The 17,645-nt window shown below is 37.3% G+C and overlaps 1 protein-coding gene across 1 annotated transcript; it reads left to right on the top strand.

The window, feature by feature from the left end:
* Nucleotides 1–4,805: 4,805 nt before the first annotated feature.
* Nucleotides 4,806–5,222, top strand: LOC114368219. The gene has a single exon (XM_028325547.1). The coding sequence runs from the start codon at nucleotides 4,806–4,808 to the stop codon at nucleotides 5,220–5,222; it is 417 nt and encodes a 138-aa protein (XP_028181348.1).
* The last annotated feature ends 12,423 nt before the right edge of the window (nucleotides 5,223–17,645 follow it).

The raw sequence follows: 17,645 nt of genomic DNA, 5'->3' as shown, positions 1-17,645 counted from the left end.
AAACCAAAAAGCAACAAGTCAAGACTTCACAAGCGAAGTATTGAAAAAGATTTTTCAAAAACCAAACATAGCACAATTTTGTTTTACAAGAAAAGTTTTCCCAAATTTTTCTAAGTTACCAGAGTATTTACTTTCTGGTAATCGATTACCAATTACCTATAATTGATTACCAGTGGTAAAGTTTGATTTCAAAAGCTTTTAACTGAATTTGCAACGTTCCAAATGTTTTTTAAATGGTGTAATCGATTACAATATATTGGTAATCGATTACCAGTGTATCTGAACGTTGAAATTCAAATTCAAGTGAGAAGAGTCACATCTTTTCATCAAAAGCTTTGTGTAATCGATTACATGGCTATGGTAATCGATTACCAGTGACAAGTTTTGAATAAAAAGTCAATAGATGTAACTCTTCCAATGGTTTTCTCAAGATTTTTCTCAAGGTTATAACTCTTCCAATGGTTTTCTTGACCAGACATGAAGAGTCTATAAAAGTAAGACCTTGACTTGCATTCAAATAACTTTTATAACTTTTGAACCTCTTTGAACACCTTTTGAGAAATCATGAAACCTTTCCTACTTATCTTTCTTCATCTTCTTCCTTTGTCAAAAATGTGACATCCTAGAATTTCTATCCGGAATTTTGTAAGCGTTACATTTTAAATATATATATATATATATATATATATATATATATATATATATATATATATATATATATATATGTATGTATGTATGTATTATTTAGTGTATATATATGTATATTCTTGGTAGAAGTATGTACATTGGGAGAGAAATACGCGGGTTAGACTAATTAGCGAAGAGTAATCCATAACTGGACAGGTATAGATTAATCCTCAATTAATTGGTCTAAAAATTATTGTTTTGCGTACAACTAAAAATTTAACAAAACCAACCTCTGAATCACGCTCAGGGTCTCATTCTGTGCATTTTGATATATATATATATATATATATATATATATATATATATATATATATTGCCTACTTTCGAAAACGGACCCCGACAAGTGCAGAGAAACGCGAGGAACTGGAACCAGAGACGCGGCATGCAAACCAAGGCAGGATTTCAGCATCCAAAAGGTCAATTTTTTCTCCTTTGTGGCTGAGTATGAAGTCAAATCAAGGGAAAAAGGTGGGCCCTTTTGCTCCACTTAAAAGAGGACATGTGGCAAGTGCTTTTAGAAAAGAAAAGGAAAAAGAAAAGAAAATATTTTTTTAAAAAAAAAGCCAAATTCTCTCTCTTCTTTCAGCAAATTTCAGAAGCTTCTTCCTCTCCTTCCACGTTGCTTTTCTTCTTCCTTCTTCTCCACCATTGTTGTCCATTTAAGCTCCAAATTACTCTTCCTTTCTACCCCAAATTGAAAGGAGAAGCCATTTTCGGAGTCTTGAAGCACACCTCTACATTGTGGGGCTTCGAATTTCAGGTATGGGTGGACTTCTTCTCACGTGAAATTCGTGGGTGTTGGTTTTTGGGAGTTATGATGGGTAGTTCTACTAGGTTATTGCCTTAGAGTAATTATTTGTGAAGGATTTTGTTGAAATCATGCTAAACTTGACATGTTTGATGTGAGCCAAATTACCCATTCTGATTTAGGGTTTTATGATGATGCCTTGTGATATATGAATGCTGAAAATGTTGATAGAAAACTGGTAGAGATGATGGGGAGAGTTAACTTAGGGTTAAATGTGAGAATGGTAGTGATGTGAGTGGAAAAGTGTGAGATTTTGAGGGTTTGAAAAGCCAAATTTGGGGTTAGTGGAAATTGGAGTCTAAAGTGGGTTGATTCTAGTTTAGAATGTCAATTAGGACTTGTAGGAGAGCTTGGGCAGAGCAAATGAGAAAAATGAGTGACAAAGGTGAAAGCAAGAGCCATTTCTAGGGTAAATTGGGTGTTGACGGGTCAAATTTTGAATGGGTGGGGTTTTCACCTTAAAACCAGTTTGAGCAAGTCTAAATCAATGTTATAGACTTGATTGAGATGAGAGTTTACCCCAAAATTACCCAATTCTCATTTTCACTTCTCAAACCTTGAAAATTCACTAAATTGATGGGTTTTGGATACCTAGATTTTGATTTGCCTTGGTCTGAAGTTTGTTTTTGGTTTAAATATGATTTATACATGATTTAGGACTTGTAGGATCCAATTTGAGCAAAATTGGATGTGGGCAAATTGGATTTCGAAATCTGCCATATTATGCAGAAAAATGCTGTCAAAATTGTGCAACAGTTTTTTTAACATAGTGCAGAAAATGGTTGTGCATTGCTAGTCATGGGAAGAGCAGTACATCTTGGGTTCCAGGCATTATCTAGCAGATCCCAACGGTCAAAATGTAGATTTATGTACTAGGAACCTCCATTAAAATTTTCAAGTCAATCCAATGGTTAACAAATCGGAACAAAGAGAATGTTACTGGGGTATATGAGTAAGGAAAGCTGTGGTATTTGAATGAGTTTTGGACAAAGTTTTTTGCCTTTACTCTGTTTTCTTGGTTTAGGGTAGTTTCATGGTAAATGAGATCAAATTGTTTGGATATTGTGAAAGCTTGGAGGGGTTGATGGGGACCCGGTGCTGAGAGGAACGAGGATAAGGGCTACGTAGGAGTGCGTGAGCTGAAGTTAAAGGTGGGCAACTGGGGATGGTATGCTTGTGCCTGACTTGTGGAAATGGGAGAGTTGATTTGCGCCATCGCCCGATCGCCACCTAGTACCACATATGACGGGTGCCCCATAATCCACTAAGCTTGATGTGAGAAAGCGTGGAAGAGTCAGTCTTCCTACTTTTGTTTGTTGACCACAGAGTGGTACTTGGAGATATGTCGCGGGGGTCAGGAGACCTTAGGGACGTCAGGTGGGGTGCTATTGCCAAAAACCAAGCTTGGCTAATCTCAACCCAACCCGGGCATAGTCAGTCAGTGAGAACCTGTGACGTGCCTAAACAGGCGAGCTCCTGACAGTCAACCAATAAAAGAACAAAGTCCACAAAGCAAGGAGGCTTGTGTGGCGGCTGGCCAGCTATGTATCTTGGGTGGTATCTGGAAATTAGCCTATGGTAATCGATTACCATTCGTGGGTAATCGATTACAGGGGTTAAAAATGGAGACATGATGCTAAATGGCCTTTGGTAATCGATTACCAAGGGTGTGTAATCGATTACACAGGGTGATAGGGCACTTGTAATCAATTACCAACTGGGTGTAATCGATTACACAGGGTGATAGGGCACTGGTAATTGATTACCACTTATGTGTAATCGATTACACAATGCAGTTTTTAATTTTCAATGTGCAAAGGCTGTGTAATTTGTTTTTGGGCACTGGTAATCGATTACATACTTTGGTAATCGATTACCAGAGAGGAAATCCCTTGAGAAAGACATTTTGACTATGCGTAGCCGTTATAGGACGCATTGTATTGTTATCTGTAGTTAGATTTCTTGTGAAATAGTCTACCCTCTTTCTTTCATCTCTTGTAGATCGCGATGGCAGCGCAGTAGATCCATGATGGTGTTGTGATGGAGTTCCTAGAGGGTGTTTAGGAGACCCTCGAAGGCAATGAGAGGTGCCGATTCCGTGGCACAATTCGACTCACTGCTACTTCATTAGTACATCCGAAGGAACCCGCATGCACACTTCAGCAGCCTGTGGAGTGGATACTACCTACACCTACTCCATATCGACTAGTGGAGCCAGTTCAAGTGATAAAGGTGTCATCCTCTTAAGAGGATATTGAAGAGGACCCAGAGGAGTTACCTCCCGAACCTGCTGTGGATGCTCTTGACTTCCCAGAGGATGATGAGGACCCACTCCTTGATGTTGATTCTCCAGAGGATGTTATGTCAGCATCTGAGGCAGACTCTACAGTGGAGAGCGACCCTGGAGGGACAACGAATAGTGATGACTCTTCATCATAGCAGACGGCTCCTTAGACTAGGCGTACATACTTTTTGTGGGTGGGTGTATCTAGTTCAGACTGCTAGGTTTACTCTTTTGATTTTTGGGTGGGTAGACCTATTGTATAGAAATTTTGATGGTTGTATATATTGTGGCTGAAGCCACCACAGTTGTTACCTTTGCTCTGGATTTCACTATGTTATTTTGCAAACTCCCATATTTTGGACAATTTTAGATGATAAATATAATTATGTTTAATCTTGTTATTTGAAAAGGAAGTGTTAACAAACTTTATTTGAAAAGAGTTTACCGACCGCATCTTATTATTTTTCACGTGACGACCTAAAATGATGGCTGGTATATTTTTGAAAGAGCAAAATAGTTTAGAGGTTATGAGTGATCAGAAAGAAATGAATTCGAATAGAGTTATGAACTGGCCATTCAGGACTCTATAGTGATAATTTTCCTTTTGAATTTAATTTTCGTGAAATGAATAACAGTGCGAAAAAAAAGAGAGAGAAAAAGAAAAAAAACTTTCCCATGGTTTTTGCTATTTAATTTATTACTATTAAACCAGTCATTATTTAGGGACGCCACAATTGGTGGTATCAAAGCAAAAGTTGAATTCTAGTGAACCTGTCCATGGTCTTACTGTGTGAATGCTATGTATCTCTGAAACTTGGAACTAGGTTTCAGGGAGTGACGTTAAGTCACAAATTGTGTGTAATTCTACCTTCTTGTCTTAAGCAGGAAAGTGCAATTGATTTAGTAGAATTGTTGTACATACATATATATATATATATAGAGATATTGTTGTAACTGTCATAACCTATATGGTACACTCTCTCAGTAGAATTTCTTGGATACTAATAGCTTCCCTACAGGTTAGGTATGGCAGGACGTGGTAAGGATCAGAATCGTGATGTCCTAGATCGCATCACAGCTGTGCTGGAAACTCTAGTGCAGGAACGTGATGTGGAACCGGCAGAGTATCGAGGACTCATGGCTTTCCGTAAGAACCACCCGCTGAAGTTCAGTGGGGACTATGATCCAGAAGGTGCTAGGTTATGGTTAGCTAAGACTGAGAAGATTTTCGAGGCGACGGGTTGCCTCGAGGAGCATAAGGTCCCTTGTGCGACGTTCATGCTCCAAGGAGAAGCTGAGAACTGGTGGAAGTTCGTGAAACCTGCATTAGCAGCACCTGGAGGCGTGATTCCTTGGAATGCCTTCAAGGACAAATTCCTAGACAACTATTTTCTACAAGATCTCAGGAAGCGAAAGGCGAGGGAATTTCTGGATTTGAAGTAGGAAAACATGTCCGTTGGAGAATACACGACCAAATTTAATGAACTTCTATAGTACTGGCCTCAATACCGAGATGCTCGGAACGAAGAAGACTTATGTGCTTAGTTTGAGAATGGGCTTCGACTGGAGATTCAATAGGAAGTTAGCTACATGCAAATCACAGATTTCAATCAACTGGTGACAAAGTGCCGAATATTTGAGGACAAGATGAAAGAGAGGCAAGCTAGAGGCTTTGGAGGACTACAAAGAAGCCACCCTTTTAGAGGAAACAATACTAAGAGGATGAAGCCATATGCTAGCAACAAGGGGAAACAACCTATGGCTACGTCCAACATGAGCCAGTCAAGGGGGACTGGGGTACAGTGCTTTCAGTGCGGAGGACCGCATCTTAGGAGAAATTGCCCACAACTCCAGCAGACACAGGAGAATCGTTGCTATATTTGTGGTAAGGTAGGCCATTATGCTCGAGAGTGTAGGATGACTGGGAGACCGACGGTAACTGTCAATTCTAACACAATCAATCGTGGGTCTACTAATCCCACAAGGAGCGGTAATGTTAGCAACAACAACACTAGTGGTGGAAGACCAAAGGTACCCTCCCGGGTATTTGCTATGAGTGGATCAGAAGCTGCTGCCTCCGACGATTTGATACAGGGTAAGGGTTTGATTGCTGATAAACTGCTAGATGTACTCGATGATTCGGGTGCCACACATTCGTTCCTATCTCATGCATGTGTGGAGAGGTTGGGGTTATGTACCCAGAGGAGTTACCTCCTGAACCTGCTGTGGATGCTCTTGACTTCCCAGAGGATGATGAGGACCCACTCCCTGATGTTGATTCTCCAGAGGATGTTATGTCAACATCTGAGGCAGACTCTACAGTGGAGAGCGGCCCTGGAGGGACAGCGAATAGTGATGACTCTTCATCATAGCAAACGGCTCCTTAGACTAGGCGTACATACTTTTTGTGGGTGGGTGTATCTAGTTCAGACTGTTAGGTTTACTCTTTTGATTTTTTGGTGGGTAGACCTATTGTATAGAAATTTTGATGGTTGTATATATTGTGGCTGAAGCCACCACAGTTGTTACCTTTGCTCTGGATTTCACTATGTTATTTTGCAAACTCCCATATTTTGGACAGTTTTAGATGATAAATATAATTATGTTTAATCTTGTTATTTGAAAAGGAAGTGTTAACAAACTTTATTTGAAAAGAGTTTACCGACCACATCTTATTATTTTTCACGTGATGACCTAAAATGATGGCTGGTATATTTTTGAAAGAGCAAAATAGTTTAGAGGTTATGAGTGATCAGAAAGAAATGAATCCGAATAGAGTTGTGAACTGGCCATTCATGACTCTATAGTGATAATTTTCCTTTTGAATTTAATTATCGTGAAATGAACAACAGTGCAAAAAAAAAGAGAGAGAAAAAGAAAAAAAAATTTCCCATGGTTTCTGTTATTTAATTTATTACTATTAAACCAATCATTATTTAGGGACGCCATAAAAAAGCTTTCTAAGTTTTCTGTTTTCCAAACCTTGTTCTTTTGTAGAAAACAAAAGTGTGCTATATCTTTTCATTCTCTTCTCCCTTTGCCAAAAAGAATTCACCAAGGACTAATCGCCTGAATTCTTTTTGTGTTTCTCTTCTCCCCTCGCCTGAATTCTTTTGTGTCTCCCTTCTCCCTTTTCAAAGAATTCAAAAGGATACTGTCTGAGAATTCTTTTGATTCTTCCCTTTCCCTTAAACAAAAAATTTCAAAGGATTAACCCCCTGAGATATCTTTTGTTTCCCCTTTACAAACATTCAAAGGACTAATCGCCAGAGAATCCTTTGTCTTAACACATTGGAGGGTACATCCTTTGTGGTACAAGTAGAGGGTACATCTACTTGGGTTGTTGTAACTGAGAACAAGAGAGGGTACATCTCTTGTGGATCAGTTTAAGTGGAGGGTACATCCACTTGGTTGTTCAAAGAGAACAAGAGAGGGTTCATCTCTTGTGGATCTTTGCTTGTAAAGGTTTTTACAAGGTTGAAAGAAATCTCAAGGACCGCAGGTTGCTTGGGAACTGGATGTAGGCATGAGTTGTTACCGAATCAGTATAAAATTCTTGTGTTTGTCTTCTTCTTGCCTACACTCTTTAATTTCCGCTGTGCACTGTAATTATCGCTTTTACTTTTGGTTAAGTTTCTATTTCTGTTCTTTACTTTCTTAACTTTGTAGTAAAAGCCTAATTGAATCTAGTAACATTAAGAAGGATAAGTTTTAATTAGTCAAGGCACATTAATAATTAATTCAACCCCCTTTCTTATTTATTCTAAGGCCACTTGATCCAACAAGTGGTATCAAAGTAGGTGCCTTATAGAAAGTTTAACCACTTCAAGATTCATGGCCTCTTCAAATTCTCTATTTCTTGAAGGAAATTCCATCCATAGGCCACCTATCTTTAATGGTGAGGGTTACCATTATTGGAAAACCCATAAGCAGATTTTCATTGAAGCCGTAGATTTAAATATTTGGGAAGCAATAGAAATAGGACCTTACATACCCACCGTAGTAGATATAAGCACTGGCACCACAACAAAAAAAATCTAGAGATAAGTGGACTGAAGAGGATAGAAGAAGAATCCAGTATGATCTTAAAGCCAAAAACATTATCACTTCAGCCCTAGGAATAGATGAGTATTTTAGAGTGTCAAACTGCACAAATGCCAAGGAGATGTGGGATACTCTCCAACTTACACATGAAGGCACCACTGATGTGAAAAGATCTTGAGTCAATACCCTTACACATGAATATGAATTGTTTAGGATGAACCCTAATGAAAACATCCAAAGTATGCAGAAAAGATTCACACACATAGTCAACCATCTTGCCTCCTTAGGAAAAATCTTCCCTAATGAAGATTTAATTAATAAAGTTTTAAGATGCTTAAGTAGGGAGTGGCAGCCCAAGGTAACTGCCATTTTTGAAAGTAAAGATCTTTCTTCTATGTCTCTTGCCATTTTGTTTGGAAAATTGCAGGAACATGAAATGGAACTTCAACGACTTAATCAAAATGAAGAAACTGACAAAAAGAAAAGAAGCATAGCACTTAAAGCCTCCTCATCAATGCAAGAAGAAAATGAAGAAGAAGAATCAGAAGATGAAGAAGACTTCTCACTCTTTGTGAAGAAGTTTCAAAAATTTGTCTAGAAGAGAAGAATTGAGAGGCGTTAAAACTTCAACTATGGAAGAAGAGTGATAAGAAAAGGTATGAAGAAAGAAGGACCAAGAAGGCTTACATTGCATGGGATGACAATGACTCATCCAATGGTTCAGAGAAGGAGATCAACCTTCTAACCAAGGACTATGAGAGTGATGAGAACATCTCTCAAGAAGATTAAGCAAAAAGTAAAAGTATGACTTCCATCTTTGAAGATCCAGACACTTTAATCATGAAATAGGTAATATCAAAACCATTCTCTTTTAAAATTAATTTGGTTAAAATTTTCCTTTCAATTAATTTGATTATGATGACTAACAAAATTTTATTTGTTTGTCTTGATTGATTGAAATTGTGAGTATGTGTTTATATGTTTTGATTGAGTTAATTTTCTTTCTCAAAGCATGAGGTTTCTTTTTAAATGTTTGATAATGTCTATGATATTTATTCTTCAATACTTGTGTTGATTATTTTGATAATTGAATATATACAATAACTAATTTTAAAAAAATGATTATGCATGATTTTGAATGTGATATATGAATTACTTGCTTAAGGTTCTTTCATAAAGTGTTTTCAAAAATTTAATGTTATATATATTTATTTTTTAAAAGTATTTTGACTTTCATTCAAATCCTTTTTCCCTTAAGAGTCTTTCAACATTTAGTTTTGGTTGAAATGCTCTCTGGTAATCGATTACTACAATAGTGCAATTGATTACAGACAGTTAAGAAGGGTGTAATCGATTACCAAATGCTGTAATCGATTACAACGCGTCCCTGCCCCTATATATTCAAAATTCAAAATTAGAAATCTGCAACTCCTCATTTTCTCTCGTGAACCCTCGTTCCCAATTCTTGTTTCTGCCATATCTTGCTCATTTATTGTCCAAATCAAGTCCCACAAAGCCCAAACTTCATCTTTTTTTCATTCTCTTTCACTTCAACCAATTGAAATTTCAAATAACTCCCTCAAATGGCAGAACCATCAAAGAAGCGCAAGGGTTCTTTAAGTCGAAGCCAACGACATTCCGAGGCTCAAGAAATACAAATTCCCTCCTCCATTTTCTTTTTTTTGTTGTTCTCATCAGAAAAACAACGAATACGGTACACAAATCTTTTCTCCTCTCGTTCCATTATCGATCCTAAGTTCATAGACATGGATTTATTCTCCAATGAGAATTTTGAATGCATTCAGGCATTTCAAAATTCAAATCTCATTCCTTTTATGTCTTTGAAATTGCCTGTTTATTCTAAATTAGTTAAAGCCTTTTATTCTAACCTCGAAATTCAAGAAAACACTTTGATTTTTGAGGTTTTTGGGATAAAAATGGTCATTGAGCAATCCCTATTCTATGACTTGACCCAATTATCTAGTGAAGGTGTACCATTTGAAGGTGCACTGAATGATGATTGGAAATTTGATTTCTCTGTGCATGATGCCCACCGGTTGGTTTGCACCAACCAAGCGGATATGACCGGAAGGCTGCTTGCTAGTTCATTGGCTTTTGAAAGCTGCATCCTTCACTATCTCATTGTGCGTATTCTACTTCCAAGATCTTCAAACCTTGCACAGGTTTTTGAAGAAGATCTTATTGTCATGTGGGCTTTTCATATTGGCCGACAAATTGATTGGGCACACTTAGTCCGATATCGCATGCATAAGGCATTGCGTTTAAATGCTCCTTTGCCATATCCACACCTAGTCACTCTTTTCCTTCGACACTTTAACATCCCTCTTGATTCTGAACCTTATGTTCCAATCAAGAGATCCTTTTTGATTGGTGCTGCTGAGATTGCATCTTTTGGTTACCGCAAAGAACATGATGGCTCTTGGGTAAAAAAGGGTGCTCAACCCATTGATGATGAAGGACACTTACCAGTTGAAGAGGATTCCTCTCTCCTTCAGAGAATTTTGGACAGGTTTGATGGTCTTCAAACCTATGTAGGTGAAAGGTTTGATGCTTTGGAACTACAAGTGGACATGCGATTCGACGAGATGGACTCAAGAATCACCAAGGTTGAAGGAGATGTCAGTTACATCCGCACATGCTTTGATCTGCCATCACCACCACCATCATCTTAGATTTTATTATTTTTAATATTATTAGTATTTTGATTTCAAGCCGTGTATTTGGCTATGTCTTAAAAACACTTACTAGTATTTTTCTTCCTGCATTAGTAGTTTTATTTGGTTATTATGAATGACTTTTCTGGATTATATGACATTCTATGAAGTATTATCTTTCTAAGATTGATGAATGGTTAAGTTATCTTGTTTGATTGCTTTCTATTCTTGTGTATGTCATTTATGTATGGTTTCTATATTTCTTATCTTTCTAAGTTTGATGAATGGTTAAATTATCTTGTTTAATTGTTTTCTATTCTCTTGTATGATTAGTCATTTATGTATGTTTTATATTTCTTATGTACTTTGGCTTTTTGTTGATGCCAAAGAGGGAGAGAAAATAGGGATTAAATCAAGAACTCATATAGTTAAATAACTAAATTTCAAGTAAAGCTTAAACTCAAAAATAAAGGGGGAGAATATGGAGAATTAAGTGAGTGATCGACTAGGAAAAAGAATGTGTATGTGTTTCTTGATTTCAGGGTTGTCATCATCAAAAAGGGAGAGATTGTAGAATCAAGCTTCATGTTGATGAATCAAGTATGATTCAAGTAGTTTTGATGATGACAAAAAGCCCAAAAGAATGATGTCAAGATTGAGTCAACAAGTTCAAGATCAAGATTAAAGAAAAGACATCAAGAAGAATCAAGATTCAAGAGAAGATGAATTCAAGATTCAATAGAAGAAACCAAAAAGCAACAAGTCAAGACTTCACATGGGAAGTATTGAAAAAGATTTTTCAAAAACCAAACATAGCACAACTTTGTTTTACAAGAAAAGTTTTCCCAAATTTTTCTAAGTTACTAGAGTATTTACTCTCTGGTAATCGATTACCAATTACCTGTAATCGATTACCAGTGGTAAAGTTTGATTTCAAAAGCTTTTAACTTAATTTGCAACGTTCCAAATGTTTTTTAAATGGTGTAATCGATTACAATATATTGGTAATCAATTACCAGTGTATCTGAATGTTGAAATTCAAATTCAAGTGTGAAGAGTCACATCTTTTCATAAAATGATTTGTGTAATCGATTACATGGCTATCGTAATCGATTACTAGTGACAAGTTTTGAATAAAAAGTCAAGAGATGTAACTCTTCCAATGGTTTTCTCAAGATTTTTCTCGAGGTTATAACTCTTCCAATGGTTTTCTTGACCAGACATGAAGAGTCTATAAAAGCAAGACCTTGACTTGCATTCAAATAAATTTTGTAACTTTTGAACCTCTTTGAACACCTTTTGAGAAATCTTGAAACCTTTCCTACTTATCTTTCTTCATCTTCTTCCTTTGTCAAAAAGCTTTCTAAGTTTTCTATTTTCCAAACCTTGTTCTTTTGCAGAAAACAAAAGTGTGCTATATCTTTTCATTCTCTTTTCCCTTTGCCAAAATGAATTCAACAAGGACTAATCACCTGAATTCTTTTTGTGTCTTTCTTCTCCCTTTTCCAAAAGAACAAAGGACTAACCGCCTGAATTCTTTTATGTCTCCCTTCTCCCTTTTCAAAGAATTCAAAAGGACATTGTTTGAGAATTCTTTTGATTCTTCCCTTTCCCTTAAACAAAAGATTTCAAAGGACTAACCGCCTGAGATATCTTTTGTTTCCCCTTAACAAAGATTCAAAGGACTAATCGCCTGAGAATCCTTTGGCTTAACACATTGGAGGGTACATCCTTTGTGGTACAAGTGGAGGGTACATCTACTTGGGTTGTTGTAACTGAGAACAAGAGAGGGTACATCTCTTGTGGATTAGTTCAAGTGGAGGGTACATCCACTTTGTTGTTCAAAGAGAACAAGGGAGGGTACATCTCTTGTGGATATTTGCTTGTAAAGGTTTTTACAAGGTTGAAAGAAATCTCAAGGACCGTAGGTTTCTTGGGGACTGGATGTAGGCACGGGTTGTTTCCGAACTAGTATAAAATTCTTGTGTGTGTCTTCTTCTTCCCTACACTCTTTAATTTCTGCTGTGCACTGTAATTATCGCTTTTACTTTTGGTTAAGTTTCTATTTTTGTTCTTTACTTTCCTAACTTTGTAGTAAAAGCATAATTGAATTTAGTAACATTAAGAAGGATAAGTTTTAATTAGTCAAGGCACATTAATAATTAATTCAACCCCCCCTTCTTAATTATTCCGAGGCCACTTGATCCAACACTCTCACATTCTACGTTGGTTCTTCAATAACCGATGTCATAATGTGTTTCCAAAGACGTTTATGATAAGCCCGTCTTTAAAAATTTTGTAGTTATTTACAAAAATGCCACCGGTTTACTGACGACATCGATTTTGTTAGAACCATTGTAAAACCTGCGTCGTAAAAGACTATTTTTATGGTAGTGTTTAACCGATCATTAATGTCGCAAGTTATCTTTAAAAAAGATTGAAGGTTAGTAAACAAAAATCACGATAAAACCAACTCATAACTATTTTCTTTTCATCAAACATCACTTGAGGTCATTTCAAGGCCCAACGCCTTAACGATTCTCTCTGCTTTTCAAAATTTAAAACATCGTTTCAAGGTACAACGCCTTAAATGACTTTTGTTCGCAATTAAAATTGATCTTTCAAAAAAACATAAAATCAATGTAACACACAAACTTTCAGACTTAAAGAACTACATAGGTGTGAATTCCTTATTGCACCTGAGGATACGTAGGAACAAGGGCAACACCCTTGTCGATCCAAAAAAAAATATTGAAAGGGAAAATACATAATTTTGAAGTCATGTTTTGCACACTCGATTAAAGGATGTCGTCCCTTGTGACGGGCGTGTGAGGGTGCTAATACCTTCCCTATGCGTTAAAAACTCCCGAACCCTCATTTTCAAAATTTGCAAACCTTCGTCTTTTTGGTTTTTCTAACGTTTTCCTTGAATAAACGTTGGTGGCGACTCTACGCGTTTTCTTCTTGAGAAGACACACTTTTTTTATCTCGCCTCACCCTCCCGCTGAAGGGTAGGTTGCGACAGTTGGCGACTCCACTGGGGACTTGTTAGAGAGTTAGGCCATTCAATCAGTGTGCAATGTTTTTTTATCATGACTTCTTCTTTATTTATGTTCCCTCTCCCCTTTTATCTTTTGTTTTGTCCATATTTGTATATAACCTTTGTTATGTTGTTGTGTTTGGTGTGTGTTTGTCTATCGATTACATTCATAGTTAGAAATATTTTTCTATGCACACATGGCACCTACACCTTGCACACATGTTGAGATATTAGGCCCTATACCTGGGTCTATGTGAGCCATAAGGAGTGGAGGTCGATCTGTGGTCATGTTGGGTCTCCGACTCGCTTGATAACATTGAAGCCTCATCTAGAGTTTTCCTCTTTTAGTGATGCATTGTCACTAATAGTCCCTATCGCCACAATGTATTACCTAAGAGGATGACATCTCTAGAAGCCAATAAAGTTACATGAAACCGACCTTGGGGATTATCACAAGAAGTGGACTTTTAGATCCTTTCCATTAGGTTCCTGAATTAGGGGGCACATAGCAAACTCACTCTAGCATGTTCCTTGATTGCATCATGCATTTCTTCATGGCATCGTAATGGACATATCATTCCTACATTTATCATTTATCATATTCATACATTGCATTTGCATAAGTCATTGCATTGTCATACATCTTCATTTAGCATGCTTTTATTCTGCCAATTGCATACATTCTATTTTTATTGTTCGCATGTTATGTTCACTCATGCATAATCCTTGCATTTTCCTCTGCAAAAAAAAGAAAAAACAAAACAAAAACAAAACAAAGAACAAAAGAAAGTCATGAAAGTTTACACCATATTCTTAGTTACATGTGTTGGGTACCATGATGATGGCTATAAACCAACCATGTTGGGATTATACACTCATTCCTCTTAAAAATGATTGAAAATCATGTGAACATGGTACCTAATGCATGGTTAACTAGGAAAATGATGGTTCTTAGGGCATCTCATGTCGATCTCATAATTACATGTTGTCATACCCTAATTTCGTCTGGGGATTATTATTTGATGATATACAACCTTTGATTGGCCGCTTCAAGATACTTGGCACCCTTTGTTGCACAATATGTGAAGTCCCGAGACGTGCCGAAAATCAAAAGGAAGCAGGCTTACGCGATCCGTGAAAATTCCGTAATGTGACGGAAATCGAAAAGAGGTATTTTTCGCAATCCGTGAGTTTTCGTAACTTCTTCGAAAGCTAAAAAAAGAGTAAATACATAATCCGTAAGGATTCGTAACCTTGTGGAAGGAAAATAAGTATCGTTACGAAATTCGTAAAGTTTCGTAACGTTATGGAAAAAGAATTACCAAAAAAAGGTAAAGGGGGGTGCATTTAGAAAAAAAGGGGGTACAAATAGCAATCAGGCCCACTTGGACCTTCTAGATTCTTCCTCCAGAAGGCTGTTGCTTCTGGAGGAAGCAACCTTGCTCGCCTGGGCAAGCTGGGTGGCAAGCTCCTCCCCTATTTTGCTATAAATAGGGGGAGGAATGAAGGGAGAAGGGGTCAGCCTTCTTGGCACTTCTTATTCTCTCGAAATTGCTGAGGAAAATTGTTTTCGTGAAAAAAATCCAAGCCAAGGCGCTTTCGTAACTTTTCCGTAACGTTTCCGTGAGTAATTACGCGAAGATTTTCAACCGTTCTTCGACATTCATCGTTCGTTCTTCATTTTCTTCAGTCTTTAACTGGTCAGTACCCCAAACCGAGCTTTTCAATTCATTCTATGTACCCGTGGTGGTTCACATTTTGTTTCATGTATTTTTATTCTCATTTTCATTCGCTTTCTATACCCCCTTTCGACGTGCTTCAATCATTTATTTAAGTCATTTCTCGCCTAATAAAAAAATAAAATAAATTTCCACCGATCATTTGAATTGTATCATCCGTTAATTTCGGTTAAAATGAATTCCGACCGTTCGGTCGTGCCTTAACCACGTTGGAAATAAAAAAAGAGGTAAAATAATAATATAATAATAAAAAATATCTTTAGGTAAAATGAAGTGAAAAAATCAATCGGACGTTTTCTCTTTGGGATTTCTCATTCTTAATTGAATTGACTAATAACTAAAGCGAAACTAAGGCTATAATCAATTTGCCAAGTCAAGCTCATCCACAAAAAATCACTAAAAAAGGATTCGAAAGTTTATTATCTCAGTTTTCCTTATCAAGTAAATGGATCGTTTTTAAGGTCCAACGCCTTAAAATGATCACCTTTCAAGTAAAAAGAATCGCTTGATTCACTCTTAAGAAAGAACTACGTAGGTCTGATTTCCTCTCCAAAGGAGGGTACGTAGGAGCAAAAGCCCCGCTTTTGTCGACCTCAAAAAATAAAAAGAAATAAAAGTTAAGGCAATACAATTTCCACAATTCTAAAAAATAGGCTATTGTCCTTTGAGACAAACGTGAAAGGTGCTAATACCTTCCTCAAACGTAAATACAACTCCCGAACTTAGAATTTTCATTTTGACCGGTTTCCTTCGGTTTTCCTGACGTTTTCCACAAATAAACGTTGGTGGCGACTCCGCGCATCTTTCCTCCTTTGGAAAGTGCACCCGTGAGCCTCGCCTCGCTCGCCCGCAAAAGGGCACGTTGCGACACATGCATAGCATAAGTATGCCATAGTCATTCAACTCTATGATATGTTGTCAAAGTATTGGCGATCAAAATCGCCATTCCTTGGATTATGGGGTTGAACCAAGCACATGCTCTTAAAAATGGGTTTTCATCAAGTCAAGGTTAAGTATGGAAGTAACCAGCTTGCAAAAGTTGGGGTAGAAGGTGGATCGAGTTACATCACTTCTTTATCTACTGCCAATACATGATTGAGCTAAATAATTTACAAAATTAAGGACTATTGATATCCATGTTTTATTTCCAGTTTCACTTTGACTCTGACAAGATGTAAGGAACAATGTTGTTTTAATCTGAATTGATTCAACCCTATGTCCTGTGTAAAATTCGTAATACTTCAACAATGCATCATTCACATACATCCATGCTTATTTTTCTTTTCACATTTGGTGGCATTGCTCATTGCATTCTTTCCTTGAAATCAGAACTATAATCATTGTAATCAAAAGGAAAGAATCCGCTTTATAGCACCCTGTTTGTTTCCGGCAAGTGCACAGGATCGCACAAGTAGTATAAAACGGTAAGAACCGAGTATCGAACTCTCGAGGAACTTGTGTTACTTGGTAAGCTATTTCAGTGAATAGGTGTCTGGTGTGAAAATCTAAGTGTGAATATGAACATGTATGTAATCTATCTATGCAAAAAGGAAAATCACGCGAGAGAAATGATGTGTAAAAACTAGTAGAAAACGCATTGGTCTTCCTAATAGGTGCCTGATGCTAAAAGGATATTTTTTATCTAACAATGCTCATGTGTTCCTATGGTGTCTCCTGAGATGCTAAACCCCGATTCCTCATGATAGTTTAGCCTGATCCTTATCAAGCATCATCCTCAGATTCCTCTTGTTGGACTAAAATCAACCAGGACTGCATTAAGACAAACATACTACAACTAAATTATCACACCCCGATTCCTCATGATAGTACGACAACTTAGCCCTGTCCTATCAAGGTCATCAGAATCAGACCAGTTTCCACTATTGGATGACCCTAACAAAGCATGCATCTACGTGATAAAGGTAAAGGCATACTAGAATGAAAAGCTGATAGCATAGAGAACACACAAAACATCATTAAATAGATAGAAAGATATTTACATCAAGTACCTACAAGGAACATCCAACAGAGGATTTCAGCTTTCCATAACTAGGAAGCCTCCTTTACAAAAAAGAGAAGAACAAGATGAAAGATTGCAAAAATACAAGTGGTAAGGATGTCTCCTTTACCTCTAGGATCTCACAACCACTCACAAATTCATCTCAAGCTCTCAAAACGACTTCCGCTTCAAGCTCTGGTCTCTGTAGATCTTCACACAGCAAAATCTCTCAAAACTCTCTGGAACTTGGACCTTTCTCTCTCTAGAATCACTAGACATGCAAAGCTTCAGCTCTCAGCCCAAACTCCTTCACAAAATCTGATTTCAGGCTTAAATAGGTGGCCTTGTTCGTGCTCATGTGCTTAGCGC

This window comes from Glycine soja, chromosome 9, assembly GCF_004193775.1.
Source record: "Glycine soja cultivar W05 chromosome 9, ASM419377v2, whole genome shotgun sequence".
Taxonomy (NCBI): Eukaryota; Viridiplantae; Streptophyta; class Magnoliopsida; order Fabales; family Fabaceae; genus Glycine; species Glycine soja.
The sequence above is the reverse complement of the archived record's forward strand: the minus strand, read 5'-3'. Positions and strand labels throughout refer to the sequence as shown.

Coding starts and splice junctions, on each gene's coding strand:
- LOC114368219 (XM_028325547.1), top strand. CDS start 4,806: ATGGCAGGACGTGGTAAGGATCAGAATCGTGATGTCCTAGATCGCATC.